We start from the raw sequence: 21545 nt of genomic DNA on the forward strand, positions 1-21545 counted from the left end.
CAAAGTAAGTTGTATTTAACCGGCTTGGCTACAAATAAGAGCCTGAAACAGCTTTACATAATTTCGGGTTACTTTTGGTTTCCGATAAGCCTAAACATTTCCCGTAGCCGCAAGTCTCGCGATACTTTATCTTAAGCCCTTCATTGCAAATCGTTTTCTTTAAAATCGTCTTTACGATGTTGCCATTGTTTTTCCAAGGTTACAGTATTTTCATTCACTTGTCGAAACGACCTACTTTGAACATGTCTCTTAATGGCTATGCTTTTGACGACGATGCATTCACCTATACTCGTGCATCAACATTTGAATAACTCTGAAATGGTTATGTTTTTCTTTTTCATCCTCCTAGTTCTGATTCAGCACTTCATAAATAACATAATTGACTATTTTTAAGTAACCGTATATAATTTATTGAATAAATGAGTATGATTTATCTAGTTATTTCTCTGCTGTTATTTTTTATGTACACATATGTTTTTTTGGCATTAATGGCCCTTATTATGAGCTACCAGTCAGGAAATGGGCATGGGGAAGATAGAGATGCAGCTAGAGCATGACGCCTCACAAGAGTTTCAAGAACGGGAATCGAACTCGCGTCAAGCACATAGCCTATGTTTATGGGGCGCGCGCTCTACTCCTACACCACGCAACTCCCCCTACTGGCCACTTTTATGAAATGCTACAACAGGAAACACCCCCCGGTAATTTGCTGTCAGAAAATTACAGCGCGCTCCTACTTTTCAAGTGTTTGGTTACAAAAACAACCAACTAACCAAACAAAAAATATTATAATTATTAAGATTTGTTTTCTTTTTTCATTTTTATTTATATTTAATCAAATGAGTTATTGTAATATAGATCATCTGAAGTACCGATGAATTCGCTTAGAACGCCATGGCTCGATACCAAAGCAAAACAATAAGGGAGTGGAATATGGTTCGACACAAAAGACCACAACAATTATGATGGAGAGACTTAATTCTTACAACTGTAAGAATTAAGTCTCTTACAGTTGTAAGAGACTTAATTCTCTTACAACTGTAAGAGAATTAATTAATGTTAATTAAGAATTAACATTGTTGTGCATGTCTGTACTCAATGTTAAGTCTGAGTACAGACTTAACAGACAAAACATAGATTTTGTCCTAAACGGCCCCTCATAGTTAAGTCTGAGTACAGACTTAACATTGAGCAAAAGTGCCTCAGCATATCCGGCCAGCGAGCGTGTCGAAAACGAGCGCTCCCGGCGTTTGAACTGCGCAACCGCGACACTGCGTTTTCATTGGTCTGTTGGACGTCGAGTCGCACTGACTGTCAAGAGGAGGTTGTTTGGGAAAGCTGCGGCTAGCATCACAGTTAACCAGTGCGACTGTTACATGCCAGGGACGTAAACCGAGCATATCGGGTGATTTTATATTTTACACAGCTGAAGAAGCCACAGACTAAAAGGATAAACGTTTCTTTGTGTGCGGCGACGATGTCTGTCCCGGCAGGACAGGGATGAAGATGACACAACTGTTGTGGCGAAGTGTGTCAGTGTGGCTATGTATTGCTGTACTCTTTTGGTGAGTTTTTAAATTAGTTTTTTAACCACCTGTCATGTTTAAAAACATTTGTTTTTTCTGGCATTTTGCCGTATAAAAGAAGACTAACAAACTAATTGACTGCTAATATGCCGTGTTCAAACCGTAATGCACTCGTATAGCAGCAGCAGCTAGCTAGCTAGCTAGCCCTGACGTTATGTTGTGATGTGGCACCTGGCTGACTTCTGACCTGTTGGGTTGAGGTAGCTTTAGCCGCTGACTGTGGTTGAATTAGCAATACTCCATCAACAAGTAGCCATAGGAATATGTTGTACAGTCGCTAACGTGTTGATACGTTTATAAATTATTCAAATTTCAAATCTATTTGAGGACTACAATAGTAGCTTTCTTAACAAACCCTACAGTTTTCTCTGCATGAGTAATAACAGTTTCCTAATAATGACTATCTCATATCAGTCTATAAGAGGCAGATTTGGTTCACCAGCTGACCGGTTAGTGGCTCTTTTTTGTGTCCCTCGTGTCAAAAAGATTAAAAAGCCTGAAGTCGTTGGGAATATGAACTTCTGACAGAACTCATTATGCCAACAGAGATGGCATACGCGGGATAAGAAGTTGTCCCACCCTTGATATTAAAGGTTAATTACAGCATATCAACCACTGACTGCTGTTAGTCAAAAAGTGGGAAGGATGACGCAATATTTTACTAGTATAAGCATTTCTGTAGAAATCTTTGTGGCCATGACTGTTTTGGATATTTTTAGTTCAATTGTGTTCCTCGGTTTAAAGAAATAACAGTTTTAGTTTATGTTGTCAGTAGAAGTAAATATCTGGTGCTCCCTTAGTCACCGTATTATGTATTAATGTGATTTATTTACTTATTAGTTGATGCTAACGATAGCTAATTTATCAATTTGCACCAAGTTACACATATATTTTTACATTTATTGTTTTATTTGTTGCTCTATTTTGAAACTAGCAGCAGTAGTTTTCCACTTTTTGCTATTGTGTTTGAGTAGACCACTTCATGAATATTGCATGTCCCAACGTTCCTTTTTATAGTATATTAAAATGCATTGTCTACGAGCCACAATAATTTTTTTAAAAGTACATAAATTATCTGAATTGTTTTTAAATAAATACATGTAAATAGACTACTTAATGGCACAGACTGCTGCTGTATAATGTACATAGTAGTGTTATTATTATTATTATTATTATTATTATTATTATCGCCCCAATAGAAGTAAGAATACGTAATGATTGTATGTTTCCACAGTGCAAACTTGTCCAACATATTTGACTGTAAACAAAGAATTAGAATATTAAAGTTTATTGTCTTTGAGGGCAAACTTGCATCACTATGTCACTATCAATATATTACCTTAAAATGGTATCAAAATGACAATTTTGATATCATTTTTATCAAAATTAATTTTGATACCATCTCGTTTATTACGAGACTTATCGGGACATGCAAAGACCAGCTTCACTGGTGGACAAACTGGTATTATTTCAAAGTGCGTTGATATTTTAAATGTCTCATCAGTCTCCAGGGTCCATTAAAGTTTTGTCTCCTGTCATAACTCCTAAAACTAAAAGTCTTATCTCCACTCTTAATAAGAGGCGGGACAGAGATGACTCACTAGTGCAAGGCATAGCACTAACAGCTGGACCACCCAGAAGCCCATATAAGGATACAGATAATAGTAAAAAGATTCATTTGGACAGTTTGTTAGTGAAGTCTTTCTGTTTTCTGAGATTTGTCTTTCAACTGTTGTATTTCATTTTTACAGATGATATCAGTTTAGTTTTCTGTGCCAAATACCTGAGGTTATTATGAAGTTACTCTTCAAGGTGACTCAGTATCATTATTATGGCACTGATTCTCTTCTACTGCAGTAGTTGCTACGTGGGATCCACGGAGCCACAGCCAGAGGCTCAGAGTCATGCGTCCTCCCAGGACTTCCAGTCCACGGAGGAGTCAGGGGATCCAAACCCAAATGAGAAGGTGATGCTCTATAATTGTGTGATGTTGAAATAATCTAAAATTAGTAGGGCTGCAATTAATGATTATTTAAGTAATTGATTTTTCTGACGACTAATCATTAAATCAGATTTTTTTTTTATTTAAATGCCTCATTTTACAGATTTTTTTTTGCTTTTACCATTTAGAACTAGAGGTCGATCGATCGATCGGCCACCGATCATAATCGGCTGATTTCCGTGAAAAAGTGTATGATCGGTGATCGCCGATCACGGTCTCTTGTTGCCGATCACACAAACCGATCACCTGCTTCTCATTTGGAAGCCTGCCTCTGCAGCTGGTCTCCTCTTTCCTTCCTGATCTCCGATCTCCTCCCTGCTCTGCATAATCACTCCGCTCAGTGAGAAACAGCCACTCAGAACTAGCAGTAATCAGCTAGCCACCATGCTATCAGGACGTTTTCATTCAGTAACTCTGGATTGTTTGTTGTAATGGATCCTGTATTTGCCTTTGAATGTTAAGTTTTATACTTGAATTTTTTTGGTAACGTTGAGAGGTTTTATTTTGGCTCTTTGCATTATTTAGCCTCTTCAGAGCCTTCAGATGTTTTTAGTCTGTTAAAGATAGTATTACCGATAGTACAATTTGTACAATGCCTATTTTTTATTTTTTTAAAGTTATTAAAAACAAGTTTTTGTCTAAATTAAGGTGAATTCATGGTTCCTTTTTCCACATGATGTAACCGGTAGTGTTTATGATAAAAATAATAATAATAATAATTATGTGATCGGTATCGGTGATCGGCATCGGTGATCGGCATCGGTGATCGGCCCTCATGGGTGATCGGTATTGGTATCGGCAGGAAAAAACCTGATCGGCACATCTCTAGTTTATATCTATATATCTGTATGTATTTGAGATGTGTTTTTTCTTTCTTTCTGCTGTTTTAGAATGAAGACATCTGGAGTTTACCTGAAAATGGGAAGCTGCCTGGAGATCATCAGCATAACGGAGAACAGCTGACACAAGAAGTGGAACATGCTGAGGTAGGAGAAACGGACCAAAAAATAAAATACTCTGCACACTTTAAATTGATGATGATTTCTGAAGTATTTGGGTATTTTTTAAATAGGAATATTTAAGAGTATTAGAAAATAATGTGTTAATGGTGTAACTTATTGCTGAATTCTATTTGTGAACATTAGGTTCATTTATTTAGTACATATGTTGTTTTTCCTGTTCAACCATTTTTAATTCCTTTATCTGATTTGTTTATATCACAATAGCACAATCTATAATTTGTGCCATGAAGTCACAACCAAAACCAAAAACAACAAGTAATAAATGCTTTTTTGTATAATGATCTTAAAACAAAAAAACCAAAAAAAAACAGTTGTTTTTTCAGCTAAGGTTAATTTCCACCAAAAAATCTCAATAATTTTCATGGAAGAAAAAACCCCCAGGAAATTTCCATGTCTGTAAAGTTTTTTGCTGGAAATAAAAGGTTGAAATTTTGAGATTAATCTCAAAAATCTTCTAGAAAATCTTGGAAATATCTGAGTTTCAAAAGTCAAAATATTTCGACTTTTGAAACTCAGAAATTTCAGAGTTTTTTTTCTAGCAGATTTCTGAGATTAATCTTAAAATCTCAGAAGTTTTTGACAAAAATGTACTTCATATTTTTTCTATCTACAATGGCCCTAACATGCCATATTAAGACGCCGGCCTAAATACAAGTGGGAAAAAAAAAAATCAGAAATCCCAGTAAATCCTCACTGCTTCCAAACACCAAGAAGGCGTCTGTAAGCAAACCCGTCTCTGTGTGTATTGAATTCTCCCAGAACATTCAGCGCTCTTAAGTGTCTCATAAATCAGCCTCTCAGCTGCGACTAATGGATCCGGGATCTCACCCGAGTGTCTCTGACTTTCCATTAGGCCGTCGGATCAGACGAGCTGACTGCAGAAGCAGAGCCGGAGGAAGACGGGCGACGTCCAGAACTCGAGCAGAGCTCAGAACGTCAACAGGCAGAAACATCTGGATCCGAAGAGCCGGACTCTGAACCGCCACTGCTTCCTACAAACTCCCTGTCTGTTATTTCTGCTCCATACAAAGACGACCCCAACGTAAACAGCGTCCGCATGGACGCCACAAGCAGGCAGGCCACCGCTGCACTCCATGCAAATATTTGCCTTTGTTTGCGTTTGATGTTTCCTGCTAAAAATGTAAAAATGTTTCCTTTAATTGCTTGAAGTGATGGATCTGAAGCAGCTGCACCTGAGGTCACCGACTTCGACCTGCTTCCAGTTGACTGTGAAGAAGAGGAGGACAACCCGTATGATGACAGGTTGGTTCAGTTATGGAGAGATAAAAAATGCTTATTAAAAGTTGTGATTAGGGATGCAAGTCGATTAATGAATTCATCTAAAGTCGGTTGATAAAATCAATCAACTAATGATTAGTTGAGTGGCTGTTTTCTCTCTTGTGTCGTCGTCTTTCTGTAAAATGAACAAAGTTTTACATGATATTCTGACTTAAAAAAAAAACATATCATTATAGTTTAACAATTTTTTGTGTCAGCTGCATTAAACATAAAAAGCCAAAAAAAGGTTGTTATTTGTAAATCGATTGGATCTCCCTTTACTCCAGTAAACCATTAATCTGATACTTGCATCCCCAGCTGTGACAAACGATGAAGGATTACTGTTATTATTTGTCTTTTAAGCAGTGATAAACGCTGGTTTTCCCTCAGCAGCCCTCCAATAGTGCTGGAGAACACCTCCAACGCGCACACCACAGGTACGAAAGTCGAAGTGGCCCCCCCTCTGAGTCCTTCCAGCAGTAAGCATCTGGAAGCCAACGCGTCGCTGAAAGAGCAGGTGAGGCGATAAGACGAGCTGTTTCTTTTTTTTTCTTTTTCCGCTCCGTCAGAGGAGGTGTCCCAGCTCTCATTTCCTCATTATCTGTGGCAGGACTTGAGCTCCCCTGTCGGCGCCGACACAGATTCCACTGCGAGCAGCAAAGACCCCGAGGACATCCCCACTTTTGACGAGTGGAAGCGGAAAATGATGGAAGTGGAGAAAGAGAAGAGTATGATCAACACTCTTTAAGTGGTTCGCTTCAAATTGGGAGATTTTTCAGATTAAATCAGTTTTTTTTCTTCTTCTTCTTCTCCCCTCAGTAGCTCTGTCCACTCACACCTCTAACAATGGAGGGTCTCACACGGTGAAAAAAGTCCAGAAGAACTTCCATAACTACGCCTCGGTAGAGTGCGGGGCCAAGTTACTTGGTGCCAACGCCGAGGCAAAGGTACTTTGTCAATTATTTCATGGTTTCCACTCGGATGTCAACACATTCCACTTTCTTTCACTTTAAAGAAGGTAAATCAATCTGACGTCTGCTAACGTTTTCCACAGAGCACGTCGGCCATTTTGAAGGAGAACATGGATTTGTACATGTTGAACCCCTGCAGCACTAAAATCTGGTTTGTTGCCCTGCATTCAGTTACTACGTGTATTTTCATTTTCCACCTGAATATCGTTCTAAATGTGTTTTATTGTTATTACCTCTGTTTCTGTGTTGCTCAGGTTCATTATTGAGCTCTGTGAGCCCATCCAGTTGAAGCAGTTGGACATTGCTAATTTTGAGCTTTTCTCCTCCACCCCTAAAGACTTTCTCGTCTCTATCAGCGATCGGTAATATAATAATAGTAATAATAATATCCTTTGTTTTCATGTTTTATTGCTTTTTAACCCCAATGTTGAACCAAATCAAATTCTTGGTCTTTGAAAACTTAATTTTTGGAATATCTCCATTTTTTTTCCCTTCACCATTGCGCAACTTGGATTTTCATAGTTCAGAGTGATGTCAGGTCGCCCTGACATCAGAGTGATGTCGCCCTGACAGGGTGACCTCACATCACCTGAGTGACGTCAAGTCACCCCGTCATCACTCTGAACTAGCCAACTTTTTATTTATTTATTTAATTTCTTTTTTTTACAGCTTCCATTTATTTGGACTGTGAATTCAGGTCAATAGAATAGACCAGGTTAAGATTTTTTTTTACAAGAATAAAGTCATAATATTACAACAAGACAGTTCCAATATTAGGAGTATGAAGTATTAATTTTATGAGAACTCAAGAAATAACTACATTGAAATGAGGAATGTTGAGCATCTTGCAAAGTTCTACTTTGGTTCAGGTGAAACAAATACTAAATAATCTTTCAACACGTCAGCATAAAATTATTGTCAGTAGCAGGACTTTGAAACAATTATGCAAACACTTGTGTATTAGAGGGAAAGAACCTCGGACTGAGGTGGCCGTGTCTTTCACACTAAAACAACTTTATTCTCGTAATTTTAAGACTTTTTTTTTAACTGAAGAGCAGAGGATTTTTTTTATTACAATCTGAAAAGTGCGTTGTGCATTTGTAGTAAATCATCTTGACTCTAAATCTCTTTAAATTAAAACTTTTGCATTCCGTATTCAATGTATCAGTAAAGCTAAAAATCAGACAGGAACTTTATTACTACCTCAATTTTCATTGTTGTAAAAAAAAAAAAAAACCCAAGTAACGTTTCGACATCATCAGATTTTAAATCCTTACATATTTTCAGTCATTGTAACACCAGATTGTGGCTGTTAGCCTTCAGTCTTTGTGTATCGTCAGAGTAACTTTTGTCATATGAATGAACATTTGCAGATACCCGACCAATAAGTGGTCAAAACTGGGAACCTTTCACGCCAGGGACGAACGCACAGTCCAGAGCTTCCCATTGGACGAGCATCTTTATGCTAAATACGTGAAGGTGAGCAGAACCGCTGTCAAACTTCACTGTGTTTTTGTTGATGTAAAGCACAGTAAAAAAAAACAAAAAAACAACAAATTCTCTATTATTTGCAATAATTCATGTTAAATCTTTTTAAATGACCACTTTTGAATTTTCTATAATATATTTTATTTGCTTCCGATGTGTTTCTATGTGTTGCTTGTATTGCACATATTTCTAAAAGCGTGCTTTGTGGCTTGGTCTCTCGCAGTGAAACAGTGGCATCGCTTCAGCTGCTGTTATTCATTAGAGCTGAGCTTTTTATGTCATCCTGTTTGTTAGCATGCCTATATAACCTTAATCTTTTTCTCTCTTTTTTCCCCCTTCTCTTTTCTCTCGCCTCAGATGTTCACCAAGTACATAAAGGTTAGCCTGATCTTCTTGTAGCGCACGCTGTTCTCATCATCGACAGGATGATTGTCTGACTTCCATCCTAATAAACGAATCATTTACTAGAATGAGATCTTAGCTAGTATTTCCTAAAGCCATTCTAATCAAACACATCATCTTTCATGTCTTCTGAATTATTCACTCCAGCCAGTTTGTTCGCTGCAATTGCTTTGATTTCTCAGCAAAGCCAAGTCAGACATTTCTGATTTGTTCAGGGCATCTTTACCAGATAATCTAAAGGATAATCTGTGTTTCTGGGTTTTTTCAGGTGGAGCTGCTCTCTCACTTCGGTTCGGAACATTTCTGTCCCCTTAGTCTCATAAGGTACGTCAGCTTTCAGATTAGCGTTAGCAGGAAGAATAAGAAAGAAAAAACAAACATTGGAAGTAGGTTTGAAACGATTAATTGTGATAAACTCATTACTAAATTAGCTATTTACATAATCGATTAATTGTTAACGTTATGCATGAGTATACAGACTCAAAAAAGACAATTTGCTGGAAGAACAACACATTTCACAGCTGCAACACACAACATAGCCCTAATTGGATGCTTTAAAAAAAACAAGACAAATATAAAAACAAGCATGTATTAGAAGTTGTATAGCTGAAGTTTCTTCTCTGTTTGATATTGTACACATTTACAAATTCCTCTATTTAGGATTAGCTTGTTACTAATAGAAACTTCTTCCTTAGCTTGAAGAACGTCTTCCAGAGACCTGCTAGTTGCATACTGAATAACCTGAACTCAGTTCACAGAAAGTATTTTTAATCTCCTTTATCTCACCTCTGGTTACCGTGGTTATCTGTTAATATATGGGTGTACTTCATTTCCCACGTTTTGAATGTGTGAACATAAATCCACCTGTAGTACTGTAGCACACGGGAGGTTTGCAGGAAATATTGATTATAATAGTTCAGAGGAAAGAAGTAGACTGTTGTTTCTCAAGTGTTTGCAGGTATATATTCAGGCGAGCTGAACATTAGTAAAGCCACTTTCCTTAATTACATGCTTACTGGAGGCCGCTTCCTCTCTTGCATTAGAAATGTTTCAATTTGCTTTTCTAAATTTTTTTTTGTCAGGGTGTTTGGAACAAGCATGGTGGAAGAGTACGAGATCGCTGATCCTCCAGAGAGACCAGAAGATCAGGACGATGATCTAGGTGGGATCAGACTGTCCACACAATGCACTGGAAACTTTTTCTTTTTTTTTTTTTTTGTCTTAATTTAAAACAAAAATTAACAAACAATACTATGCATACTCAGACATTTACTGTATTGCAGAGATGCATAGATCAGATATTAATATCAGTATCCATAAAGGCAGATCTATTCTATTAATTCTATGCTTTGTAATTTGAGCGACATCATGTTTTATTTACTTTACATTTCATTTAGGATTCCTAATTGCACTTTCTGAACAATTAGAAGGAAGGTTTGTTGCAGTCTGTTTTTTTACATGTTTGACCTAAGTAGTCAACCTATTGTTTTTGTCAGTTTACTTTACATTGGCTGTTTTACTCCTAATTGCACTGACTGCACAAATTAAAGTTCTGTTGTTTTTCATGTTTGACCACCTATTGGTTTACTGGTGCATCTCATAAATTTGTAATTCATTACATTTATCTCTGTGAAAAAACAAAGAAGAAGCGTTTTAAGTCAGTTCAGCGATATTTTTCTGTATCGGATCGGTAACGGTTGATACTTGTATTGGAAATAAAGAAACGTGGATCAGTGCATCAATAATATACAGTAAATCAGATAATTTCATCTTCCTCTGTCTCTAAAAGAACTAGTAAATGATTCGCCATGACTGGACAGAGAGCTGATTACAGTAGCTGTCTGTTAGTTACACTTTCTGTTAAATATTGGAAAGAAACCAAATTTTCAAATTTTTTATAATAATAAAAAAAACCTGAATAATTTAAAAAAGTCACTCGTTTAATTGAGTATTTTTGGTTTAGTAAAATGTTTTATTAAATGAATTCTTTATTTTAAATCTCATTGAGCTTTGAATCCTCATTTCAGATTATCCTCCTGGAAGTGTGCCTGGAGAAGACAAGTCCAAGAATCTGATTGGATCAGCAAAAGGTCTTGAATCAACTCAATATTTGTGTTAACGACTTCCATCTTGTTAATAAGAGCTCACAGCTCCGTGCTGCAGCATCTGGTAATCGTAGTGTTGGGTTTTTTGTTTCCTCAGATGCCATTTTCAACATGGTGAAGGACATTGCTGTTGTCCTTGGAGGTAATCAGGAGACGACAGGTATAAACAAGATCTCTACTGACTTTATCCGTTCTGCTTCCCTCTAACTAAAACGGATATGTACGATGTTCAGCACATTATGAAGCTTCTTCCTGTGTGTCAATAAGTGACGTCATGGTTACAGCTGGTTATTATTAACGCCTCTCATGTTTTTCCAAGGCAACCTTTCATCTCAAGATGTGAACATAACGGAACAATCCCAACAACCTGAAGCTGCCACGGAAACTACGACCACTGACCTTGTGTCTGTGTAAGAGCCTACCACAGTCCTAGAATATAGAGCATCATCATGGTAGAATGGCCCAGTCAAAGTCTAGACTTCTGGTGTTTTCTCACCTGACAGTCCAGTAGGCTGGACTATTGGGAACCAAAATTAAATGATCAGCGGTTCCTGGTGCAGCGACGCCACAAGTGAGGGAGGAGAACCAAGATTTTCAAAAGGATTTGATTGGTTTGACACGGTGCGGTGTGAAAGTGAACCGCAGCAGCTGAAAATGCAACAAATGTTGCATCTTTGGTCCCCAAGAGTGTAGTGGACTGTCAGGTGTGAAAACATACTGATATCTGACTGACTTAGAAATGTAATAACTTCACAAATATGCAACATATTGTGGCAGTCTATGACATGGAACCCAATAGAAAATGCTAAAGAATGCAATTATCAAAAAGTTTTAAGGTGAATAAAAACTTTTATCGCTTGCCTTTATACTACTAAGACAGTTCCATAGTATACTCTATTGATATTTCATGAAGTCCTCTACTCTGTGCCCTCATGTTGCTGTGTCTTATATAGTCCTGGTTTTCCTCTTCATGATGTGTTTCCAGTCCAGACGCTGAAGACATGCAGGGTTTAACCGACTCATCTGCTCCAGACACATCAACTCCTGACAACTGTGAAGAAAAGCTCCCCCTAGTGGAGGAGAAAATCGTCTTTCCTTTGGGGAAAGAAGAGGAAGAACCGATCGCCTCCACAATCATTCTCCTTGACAAGGAGGAGGAGCTGGAAGACGACAGAAAGGATAATCAGAAACGGGATGAAGAAAACCTAGAATACTGCGCTGCATGTTCTTCCTCTTGTTCCTGCACGACTTCTTTCCAGGAGTTTCTCCTGCAGCAGTGTTCAGCTTCCCTGTCCAGAAAGAGGACTTGCCAAACAGTGGACATAGTTGAAAAAATCCCCTCTATTGTGACACCCTCGACCCCGCCCTCCTCCTCTGCCCAACCCGAGCCTCTGCCTCATCCCAGCGAGGCGGATCGGTCCGACGAGAAAGATCCAGACTCTGAGCTGCAGCCAGATCAACACGCGACGGATGCAGAGGCGGCACCGCCTTCAGAGATCCCAGAGGGATCCGTGTCCGAGCACAACGACCTGGAGCCCAGTCAGATCCCGATCCTCCCTGCACCCAGCGCCACCGAGTCTTCGTCTGCCAAAGCCACGCCTGTCGTAGAAACGCCAGACGTCTCCTCTGAGGAACCAAAGCACGAGTCAGGGCCTGAAAAGAGCCAGGACGTGTCGACAGAGGAGAAACTCGTCGAGCCTTCGCACTCTCTCAGCGGCAGCTCTGCGGAGGTGAAACCCAGCGTCTCAGCAGATGACAATCCAACAGAGGAAAAACCCAATGTTGAGCCGGCACAGGAGGAAACCATAGCCTCCAACGAAACTCAGGATAACCTCAATCAGACTCCAGTTTCCTCATCCGCTTCTTCAAAGAACCAGGTTGAGCCGCCGGAGAGTCTCCCTACCTCGTCTGAGGTTCACCCTAAGGCAGCTGACATGACCACAGAACCCGAACCCAACCCCAGTCCCATCACTGACGCCAAAATGGACGACCCAGCGGAAGAATTTCCAGTTCCATCAGGCGGCCAAGACCAGCTGTTTCATCCTTCTGTTCCGACCAGCACTTCTCCTACCTCACCGTCTCTTTTAGACATTTACGCAGAGCCCTTTAACGGTACGGAGCAAAACGGAAACCAGGTGCACGGTTCCAGCCAGAAGGAGTCGGTCTTCATGAGACTTAACAACCGAATCAAGGCGCTGGAGGTGAACATGTCCCTTAGCGGGCGCTACCTGGAGCAGCTTAGCCAGAGGTGACTCTTCAAGAGGCTGTTCTGCAATTCTCATCTCTGAAGCATCAGAGGGGTTTTAAAACTTTATTTTTTTTGTAATTCAAGGTACCGGAAGCAGATGGAGGAGATGCAAAGAGCTTTCAACAAAACCATCATTAAACTCCAAAACACATCCAGAATAGCAGAGGAGCAGGTAAGCAAAGGCTAGCAAAGACCAGCTGGCCTAACAGAGATGGAGTGAGATGGTTCCAGACCTGAACGCAGGGCTGTGACAAAGTTGTACCAAACTGAAATGCTGCAAGGAATAAGAAAATTCAACTGCATAGGCACCAATCAACCAGAGGCCGGCAGCAAAACGGTTATAGATCCTAAGCAAACTTACGTGAAAATGTCAAAATTCGCACAGAAACATAAAGAACCCTAAATAACCTATTTCAACAGTTTATCAGCAAAAAAAAAAAAGTTGGGCGTTAGTTGCACTTTAAATCTTTAGGATCTGATCTTACCTGACAAATGGTGGTTTGTCAGGAGTTTATGTTCCTCAGGGCTGCATGCTAGAGCCACTGCTTTTAAATCTGTATCATTTCTGTTTTCTTTCACTCACTTTTTAGAAAACATAATTTCCTTCCCTTTTTGTGTAGATGACATGCAGGTTCATGTCCATCTTAAACACCACACTACTTATTGTCACTCTGCTGTTTGCAGTTGACCGATCCTTCTCCTTCGAGTGACTAGCTGTTATGTCCCCCCAATATTGGAGAGAGTCACATTCGTCCCCCCCAATAATTTCACCGCAGTTGCGAAGAATTTTAAAATCTTCCACTCGCGTGCTTTTATTTTGAAGGCGCACAACAGCGCATTCAGCAGAGCGCTTGCTCCCTCCTCCCGCTGCCCCCTCTGAAAGGCTCAGAGTAAAGGCATCAGCAGGCGACCTGAGTGAAGTTGGCCCCCCCACCTTCTTCAAATCAGATAAAATTGGTGTCAAACGTTTGGGCTGGTTTGTGCAGCAAAAATTTTCGTTTGTGCCGCTATCATTTTAAAGATATAAAGAAAGTTGGATTTCATAAAAGTGGGGGGGCATGTTGACCTTTTGACCTTTACACTTTCATTAATATCTTCAAAGCTAAAGCATCACAAGCGAAGATTTTTGCTGCACAAACCAGCACAAACGTAGCCAACTTGATTGACACCCATTCTGTTTGTTTTGAAGCAGGTGGGGGGGATGGTTGACCTTGGATGACCTCTAGAAACATTTCTTAATATCTTTAAAATGATAGCGGCACAAATGAAAATTTTTGCTGCGCAGACCAGCACAAATGTTTGACAACAATTTTGTCTGATTTGAAGAAGGTGGGGTGGGGGGCAATTTCACTCAGGTCAGCAGACGGAGTCAGAGAAACTTCGTTTGCATGAGATAAACTGTCTGTCAGGAATGTTGCCATGAATATCGCTTAAACAACATCTTGTCAGTTTATTTTAATATATAGAACTAAATCTTCTTGGTTAAGCCGTTTTAATTCTGGAATAGTCACATGTCCAAAATTTTACTGCTAACCTTGTTTAAAAGTTAGCTAGTCTAGTCACAATGATTTAGAATGAGACTGAAACAGCAGCAAAATTAGCCTTTTTATTATTTAAAGTGAGCAACACCTGATCGTACTGACCACTTAACATGTATTTATATATTATATTATAATATAATATATTATTTAGATATTTAGGAGAACAGCAGTGCTAGAATGATCTTGAAGAAAGGTGAAGAAGCTCTGGTGAGGTCTTCATTTAGTTTATTGAAATATGTATTAACTGTTTTTAATTTTTAAATAAGCTAAACTATTTTATTATGAGAGGAGCAGGTCAGGGAAGACATAGGAGAGCCAGGTGGAGTTTCGGGGTCTGAAGATATCAAAAATATATTAATTAGATTAATTATATTAAAAATTATATTAATTACAGGAGACAATAAGAAAAGTGCTTGAGGAGAGGTTTAAAAATAAATTAGTGACAATTTTTGCTACACAGTAAATAGAGTTGAGATGTATAATAATGTATACATCTGAAAATTAAGTTGTTTAAATTCTCATTCTGTGTGATAAAAACATACTTTTTATATTTAGTTCACACTGTACATTACTGTAGTGTCTGTTGTAAATACATGAATCCGTGCAGGAACATCAGGCTGCAGAGAGTCAGAGGGAGGCAGAGACAGACACACATATCCGTAGATATTTTAGTTAAATGTTTGCGGCTGAAAATGACAGTAGAAAAAAAACATTTAGGCTTTTTGCTTCAGTGTTTTTTATGGCCCATGTTTGGTAAGTTACTGAATGCAGAACTGGAAAGTGAGACTGAGTTAACAGTGAGGAGCCAAGGTGTCTGTTAGACGTGAAAAGTATCATTTTTATTTATTTTGTAGATAAACTGTTGGACTGATGTAGAGAGTTGTTCAAGAAGAACAAAACGTGTTTTTTAGATTTTATTTTTGTTGGTCAAACTGCTGTATCAAGTTTAAAACTGCCAAGTCCCATTTTATGAGACGTTTTCTACTTTGGTTTTAGAAAGAGGGAGAACCAGTCAATTTATATCAATGCATTTTGACCAATAAAATATATCGGAATCTGTTAGCCTGTCTGTGCTACCAGAGTATTTATCTTGCTAGTTGTGAGGCAAATGCTAAAGTGAGTGTTCATCCTGGAATGACGGTCATTATACTATGCACAACTTTAATCTGATTATTGGATTGTAAATAGTAACATGTTAGAATACTTGTTACTGAAACAAGGGTCAGATTAGAGTAACGCATTACTGATGTGTTGATGGCATAATTGTTTGATATTTCTGCTCAAGCCATTTACTGATCTGTCAGGTTTCCGATATGCGTCCCCCCCAATGACAGACTCGTTTCTACGCCCTTGCCTGCTGTAAGGATCTTTCTGTAGGTCTGTTTGTAGTGGGTTAGGTTTAGGGGTTAGGAGTTAGCAGCACTTCTTTTTACCGAGTCTTAAAAGCACCAAAACATAATTTCTGGTGTCCTCTCTGCCTTTCTTATAGATTGATTTGAAATGTGCATATTGCTGGTTATGATTCCAGGGTGTTTGTTCATTGTGTTCTTGTTTCTTGTTTTTTTTAATGGTCTTGTCATAGGACCTGCGTCAGACTGAATCCATTCAGTTGCTGCAGGGTCAGCTGGAGAATGTGACTCAGCTGGTTCTCAACCTGTCTGTCCGAGTCAGCCAGCTGCAGAATGAGGTAGTCGCAGCGCTGCTGGCACTAAGCCTTCATCTCCACTCACAACTTTACTAATCTGGTACAACTGAGGACAGTTAGTCAGTTTAATTTACCAGGTTGGGATGTAGAAAGACAGATTTTCCAGATATTGTGTACCAGACAAGTTCACTCACATCTAACGCATTTTCTCCATGTTCGTAAAGTGCGTGGAATATTATTGCTTCCTCTTTGCGACCGATTTTCTTTTTGCCGGTGTCTTCCAGGTGTCCGACAGGCAGAGTTACCTGCTGCTCTCTCTCGTGTTGTGTGTGTGTCTCGGCATTTTGCTGTGCGTCAACCACTTCCGCATCGCCGTTCCTCCCACCGCGGATCTGGAACCGCCCAGCACCAAAAGTCCCACCTACTGCAGTCCCGAAAGGTACAATGTCGATTATGAGCCTAATATGTGATTCTGATTCGAAGGCGTCGATAAGTGATTTAAATAGGCCGAAGATGCTTGAGCTCATTTCATTTCAAACTGCCATGGATTTTTATTACACTTAAAAAGTGTAGCGTTGTGAGATTGAATGCAAAACTCTGTTTTTAAGGTGATGTGCTTACTGTATGCTTCTGTTTCAACCATGACTTCTCTGTCCGCACAACAGGCTGTATCCTCCCTGCGATGAGGTGGGATTGAAAAGGAGGGCATCTTATCCACTCATAAACTCTGAGACCTTTCAGTTGCCCGACGCTGAAGGTGAGATTATCAAGGGGATAACACACCCTAAAAAGGTTTAAATTCATTATAAAGCCTAAAACTAAGGTCTTAAATTCCTTCGTAATTTGGCTTTAAATATGTTAATCGCATATTCTGCCAATTGTCTTGGCAGGACTATTTAATCTCGTATGTTCTATATGTAATTTCTTTTCTTACAGGGCTTTTGAGGCTACTGGTAAGTCACTGCTAGCACACCCTTGCTAGCTAGTTAGCAAGCTTTTTAGTTTCTGTAATGGATAAGTGAAAATGTATTGCCAGTTGGCTGGATGAAGTTCATACATCTTTTTGGAGAAAAAGGTTTTAAATTCAATTTGTCATTTTAAAAAAGGTCCTCAAAAGTCTTAAATTCATATATCTATAATTAAGGCCTTAAAACGTCTTAAATTCATTAAAAAAAAAATTTTAAGTTGGCCTTAAATACGTTAACCACAGGTCTGAAATTTTGTCTTGGCAGGACTATTTAATCTCGTATGTTCTACATGTAATTTTTTTTCTCACAGGGCTTTTGAGGCTACTGGTAAGTCACTGCTAGCATACCATTGCTAGCTAGCTAGCTTCTTAGATGAGTAAATGCAAATTTAATGCTAGTTGGCTAGATGAAGTTTGTACCTTTTTGAGGAGATAAAGGTCTTAAATTCCATTTGTGGTTTTAAAAAAGATCTTAAGTCTTAAATTTGAGTCAGTGAAACCTGCAGAAACCATTATTATATCACATTACGCAACCAGGAGAATGTATTAATTTCAAGATTATAAAGAGAGCTTTTTTATTTTGTTAAAAGGAATGCTACACGCCGAGGAAAACAGCACTCTTTGTCCAGCGAACAGAAAGGTGTGTGAAAATCGATTCCATTGCTACATAAAAATTAAATTTAAGCGCAAACACTTATCATCTTCTTCTTCTCTCCTCGCCACACAGAGGCGGCGGCGTAAGCTGAAACCTCCGGACCAGGTGGAGACGCTGAAACCCTGTTTCCAGTCCGCTCCCGAACTGTGCAACGGAGCCGTTGGACGTAGCCGCGGAGACGTCACCGCGCACGCCGCGCCGCTCATAAAACATTTGCTCCAGCCTGTGTTCAGAGACTCACCATCGGAGGGAAGCTCCGAGGGATCCTCTCAGTCCGACGACCCGTCTTTCTGCGGCATCACGTCGGCCTGCTCCAGGATCTGCGACGGGCTCCCTCCGGTGAAAACCCGAGCAGAGAAACGGGCACTAAGACGCAGGCGTCTGAAGCCCGCCTGCGCCGTAGTGGACTTGCTTCACTCTCCTCGGAGGGACGATAACGAGCCGGCGCCCGTCACTTTACAGAACATCATCGCCAACAAAAAAACGGAGCACAACTCCGGCCCGTTGGTTGCAATCCCAGGTCCTGTCTGACTCTAAGAGTCCTGAACTTGAATGCTAAGCTGGTTGTTAGATTTCAGTAGTTAAAGGCAGCTCCAATCTTCATCAGACAATCTGTTCTTCCTTTTCAGTAAAATAATAATAATAATGTTGTGTTCATATCCTCTGTTCAGCTTTTGTCAAAGTTTCCATTTGGTACAGTTGAACTACTCCTTCCAGCTCTCCATTAAAGCATTTTTGTTTTATGAAAATCAGACTACTACTTACCTGAATTAAAATAGGATACAAGAGGTTCTTTATAGTAGCTTTAGTAGAAAACAAAATCCTTGAAGCACTTTAAAAATGATCAAACAACGCTTTGTTCTCAGTAGTTCCTCTCGAGCTCCTCTCACCTGAGGGGTTCCTCAGGGCTCCATCCTCGGCCCACTACATTTCAATCCGTACTGTATGTCTTTTCTTTGACTCCATTTTTAGAAAACATTTCTTAGTGTCCCTTTTTTTTCTCTATGAATGTCAACACAAAATACAAGTTAATTTTTAACACCAAATTTGGTCCAACTATCCCTTATAGTTATCCTTTTTTTTTTTTTTTTGGTTTAAATTTCATTCAAGGCAGCATTAAAAATTTCTGTCTTAAATTTGACTTGTTAGACCCTGCAGATACTTTGTGATATGTAGAGCTTCAAATATGCAGCCACAAATTAAACCACTGCCTTTTTTTGACAACTTGAGTACGGTCTTTCTAATGATGGGTTAAACAAATATATTTCTTTAACTTTTCACAGAAAATCTATGGTAAATCAAAACGCTTGAAACTCGATTTCTGTTTTTCAAACATCCTTGCAGCAGTTCCTTGTCATGCCAATTAGAAGTGAAAATTAACCTTTGACCTGAACTGTACACACTAAATCCCATCAGCAGCTTTTTGTGTTCCATCTCGCAGTGTGAAGAGAATCTCTCTCTCTATTCAAATGGAGAATGTGTCTCGGTTATAAGGTGTGTGCAGGGCATGAAATGTCGACTGGAGTGGAAAATGTTTGCTTTCGGGAAGCGCCACAGGTAATGTAGCTTGTAAAATGTTATTCTGCTTTCTGCAAATGACTCAACTGGAGACGAGTGTGAAGGGAATAATAAAAAATTCTCTTCACGCTGCTTAGAAACGCACTTTGCTCTAAAACATCTGTATTTCTAACTTTGGAAGTCAGATTTTTATGCTGTAAATGAAACGTAGGGAAGTTTTGGTTTTGAATATAGAAAAGCAAAAGTTGCTGCTCTTTTTGTTTTCCAGCATTTAATTATAGGAATCAGAAAAATCGGCCTTTTTTTCCTCACAGGTCTCTACTTGAATGGTTAGATTTTTATTTCTGGATTGTCTGAAAAGTGGCAGAGACATTTTTTTTTCTTTTAGCATAGGATTCATAGAGAAGTTTCACTATTTACTGTTTTCTGTGTTGTTCATCAGACGTCGACGTTCTGAATGACATTTGCCCGACAACCACAACGTCTTTTGTTCCAGGTAAAGCTGCGTATAAAAGTGACTGAAATAAATGGATGGACTGGACGGTTCTGCATTCAGATAAGCTGAGTGTTTGTCCTTTTCCATAGGTGTTCTATTTCGCCTAATAAAAATACTGAAACTGTACATGATACACTTTCTTTGGCTCAGACATTCAGGTTCTGACCTGTAAAAGGCAGACACTGACATCCCAAAGATGATCTCTTCTAGGATTTATATTTTAAATACTCGTAACATTTATAAACCCGATGGGTTTACGACCAACCTCTTAGCGTCATAATTAACGTAAAACCATGTTACATTTGTTTGGTCATTTCAGTCTGACTTGTGCATTATGGATACAAATCACTTAAAATCTGACTGTTTGTAACCAAATCACTTAAAAGCTGCAGTTTCCAAGTTTCCATCTCACAGAGGAGCCCTCAACCACAACGCCCCACCGAGCTCCTTCAGACTAGCCAGCAGCAATTAGCAAACATCTGGTGGAACAGCTCATCTACTATGCTAACTACTTCTCAATGAAATGCCGGTTTTTAAAAAGAACTTTTTAAAGGGTTAATAGTGGAGCCATGTTATGATGACTTCCTGCAGGCGGAGATTCAGAAAGAGCAGGCGTTTTTAAAGAGACAGAGGCCCATTTATTTTTTATTAAGTACATGCAGCCTTTTTATAACAATTGAAGGTAACAGTTACTTGATTGTGCTCTAAAATGGCAAGATGAGCCTGGAAAGCACATGACACTGCCCCTTTAAATTCACCTTTAGTTACGGTAGCAGAATCTCACTCCTTCATTGCGAGGGTAAACATAGATTTGACTAAATCTGCTGGAACTATGAAGGTTTTGTGGTTTTTTAGCGAATTGATATTAAACGGTGTGATGACTGATCTGTCATGCTGTGTGTGTTTAGCTTTCAAAGAGTGGCAGTCAGAGATCCTGGCATCATAAACTTCTTTAAATCCTCTCAGGAGTTTCTTTTTTCACCCTCTAAAGTTAACGACAAAACTGTTCACTTCCATTTAAATGCTTTCTAAACGTAACAGATTGATATTTTTATGGCTGCTTTGCTGCGCAGTTCTGCTGAATAAAAGCTGTAAACTGAACTTTCTCTGTTCGCTCCCTTTCACAATGCTCAAAGGGTTAACAGCTGTGATACTCATACCTTCTTTCTTTTCAGCTCGAGATGATCCCATTACAGCGAAATGAAGCATTTTAAGTTTTTTTTGTTACACAAGGCGTTTTGTTGCATCTTGTTTCTGTGTGTAATTCTCCACTCTGTCCAGCAGGGGTCAGTACAAACTACCGAAACTTGCTTGTCTTTTTGTTTTTTTTTCTCTCCTGCTGTACTGCCACCATCATATTTCTCCATGTGATGAGTCATGACTCCTGTTCAAACGCAGCACATTTTCATTTGCTTTTTCACCGGTTTTCACTTCAGAATCGTAATTATTGAAAACTGAGTGAAAATGGAGGACATTTTGGATCACGATGCACCAACAATATTCATTTGAGCGTATAGATTCAGCTGCTTTTTCTTTACGTTATTGATTTCTTTTCCAGGTTGGAATACTGGATTACCGTCACCGCCTCATAGCGTCTCTCCCGTCGGTCACGCAGGGTAAA

General features: G+C 39.2%; 1 protein-coding gene across 7 annotated transcripts; it reads left to right on the forward strand.

The window, feature by feature from the left end:
• The first annotated feature begins 1084 nt into the window (after positions 1 to 1084).
• LOC103478983 (SUN domain-containing ossification factor) lies at positions 1085 to 20050 on the forward strand. Of its 7 annotated transcripts, XM_017309992.2 has the most exons (25): positions 1085 to 1565; positions 3444 to 3552; positions 4479 to 4574; positions 5464 to 5684; positions 5781 to 5873; positions 6279 to 6405; positions 6499 to 6616; positions 6708 to 6835; positions 6943 to 7010; positions 7114 to 7221; positions 8233 to 8338; positions 8705 to 8725; positions 9018 to 9073; positions 9832 to 9911; positions 10777 to 10839; positions 10952 to 11014; positions 11174 to 11264; positions 11840 to 13102; positions 13187 to 13274; positions 16226 to 16330; positions 16573 to 16727; positions 16954 to 17045; positions 17225 to 17241; positions 17846 to 17895; positions 17983 to 18136. In XM_017309992.2, the coding sequence occupies exons 1-25, from the start codon at positions 1501 to 1503 to the stop codon at positions 17999 to 18001; spliced, it is 3402 nt and encodes a 1133-aa protein (XP_017165481.2). In that variant the 5' UTR covers positions 1085 to 1500; the 3' UTR covers positions 18002 to 18136. The 7 variants fall into 7 exon arrangements, with proteins under 7 accessions (XP_017165481.2, XP_017165480.2, XP_017165477.2 ...); XM_017309988.2 differs by lacking the exon at positions 17225 to 17241 and having other exon boundaries at positions 1086 to 1565; positions 6282 to 6405; positions 17983 to 20050; XM_017309989.2 differs by lacking the exon at positions 17225 to 17241 and having other exon boundaries at positions 1086 to 1565; positions 3447 to 3552; positions 17983 to 20050.
• Positions 20051 to 21545: the final 1495 nt, after the last annotated feature.

This window comes from Poecilia reticulata, chromosome 17, assembly GCF_904066995.2.
Source record: "Poecilia reticulata chromosome 17, P_reticulata-male-v2, whole genome shotgun sequence".
Classification (NCBI taxonomy): domain Eukaryota; kingdom Metazoa; phylum Chordata; class Actinopteri; order Cyprinodontiformes; family Poeciliidae; genus Poecilia; species Poecilia reticulata.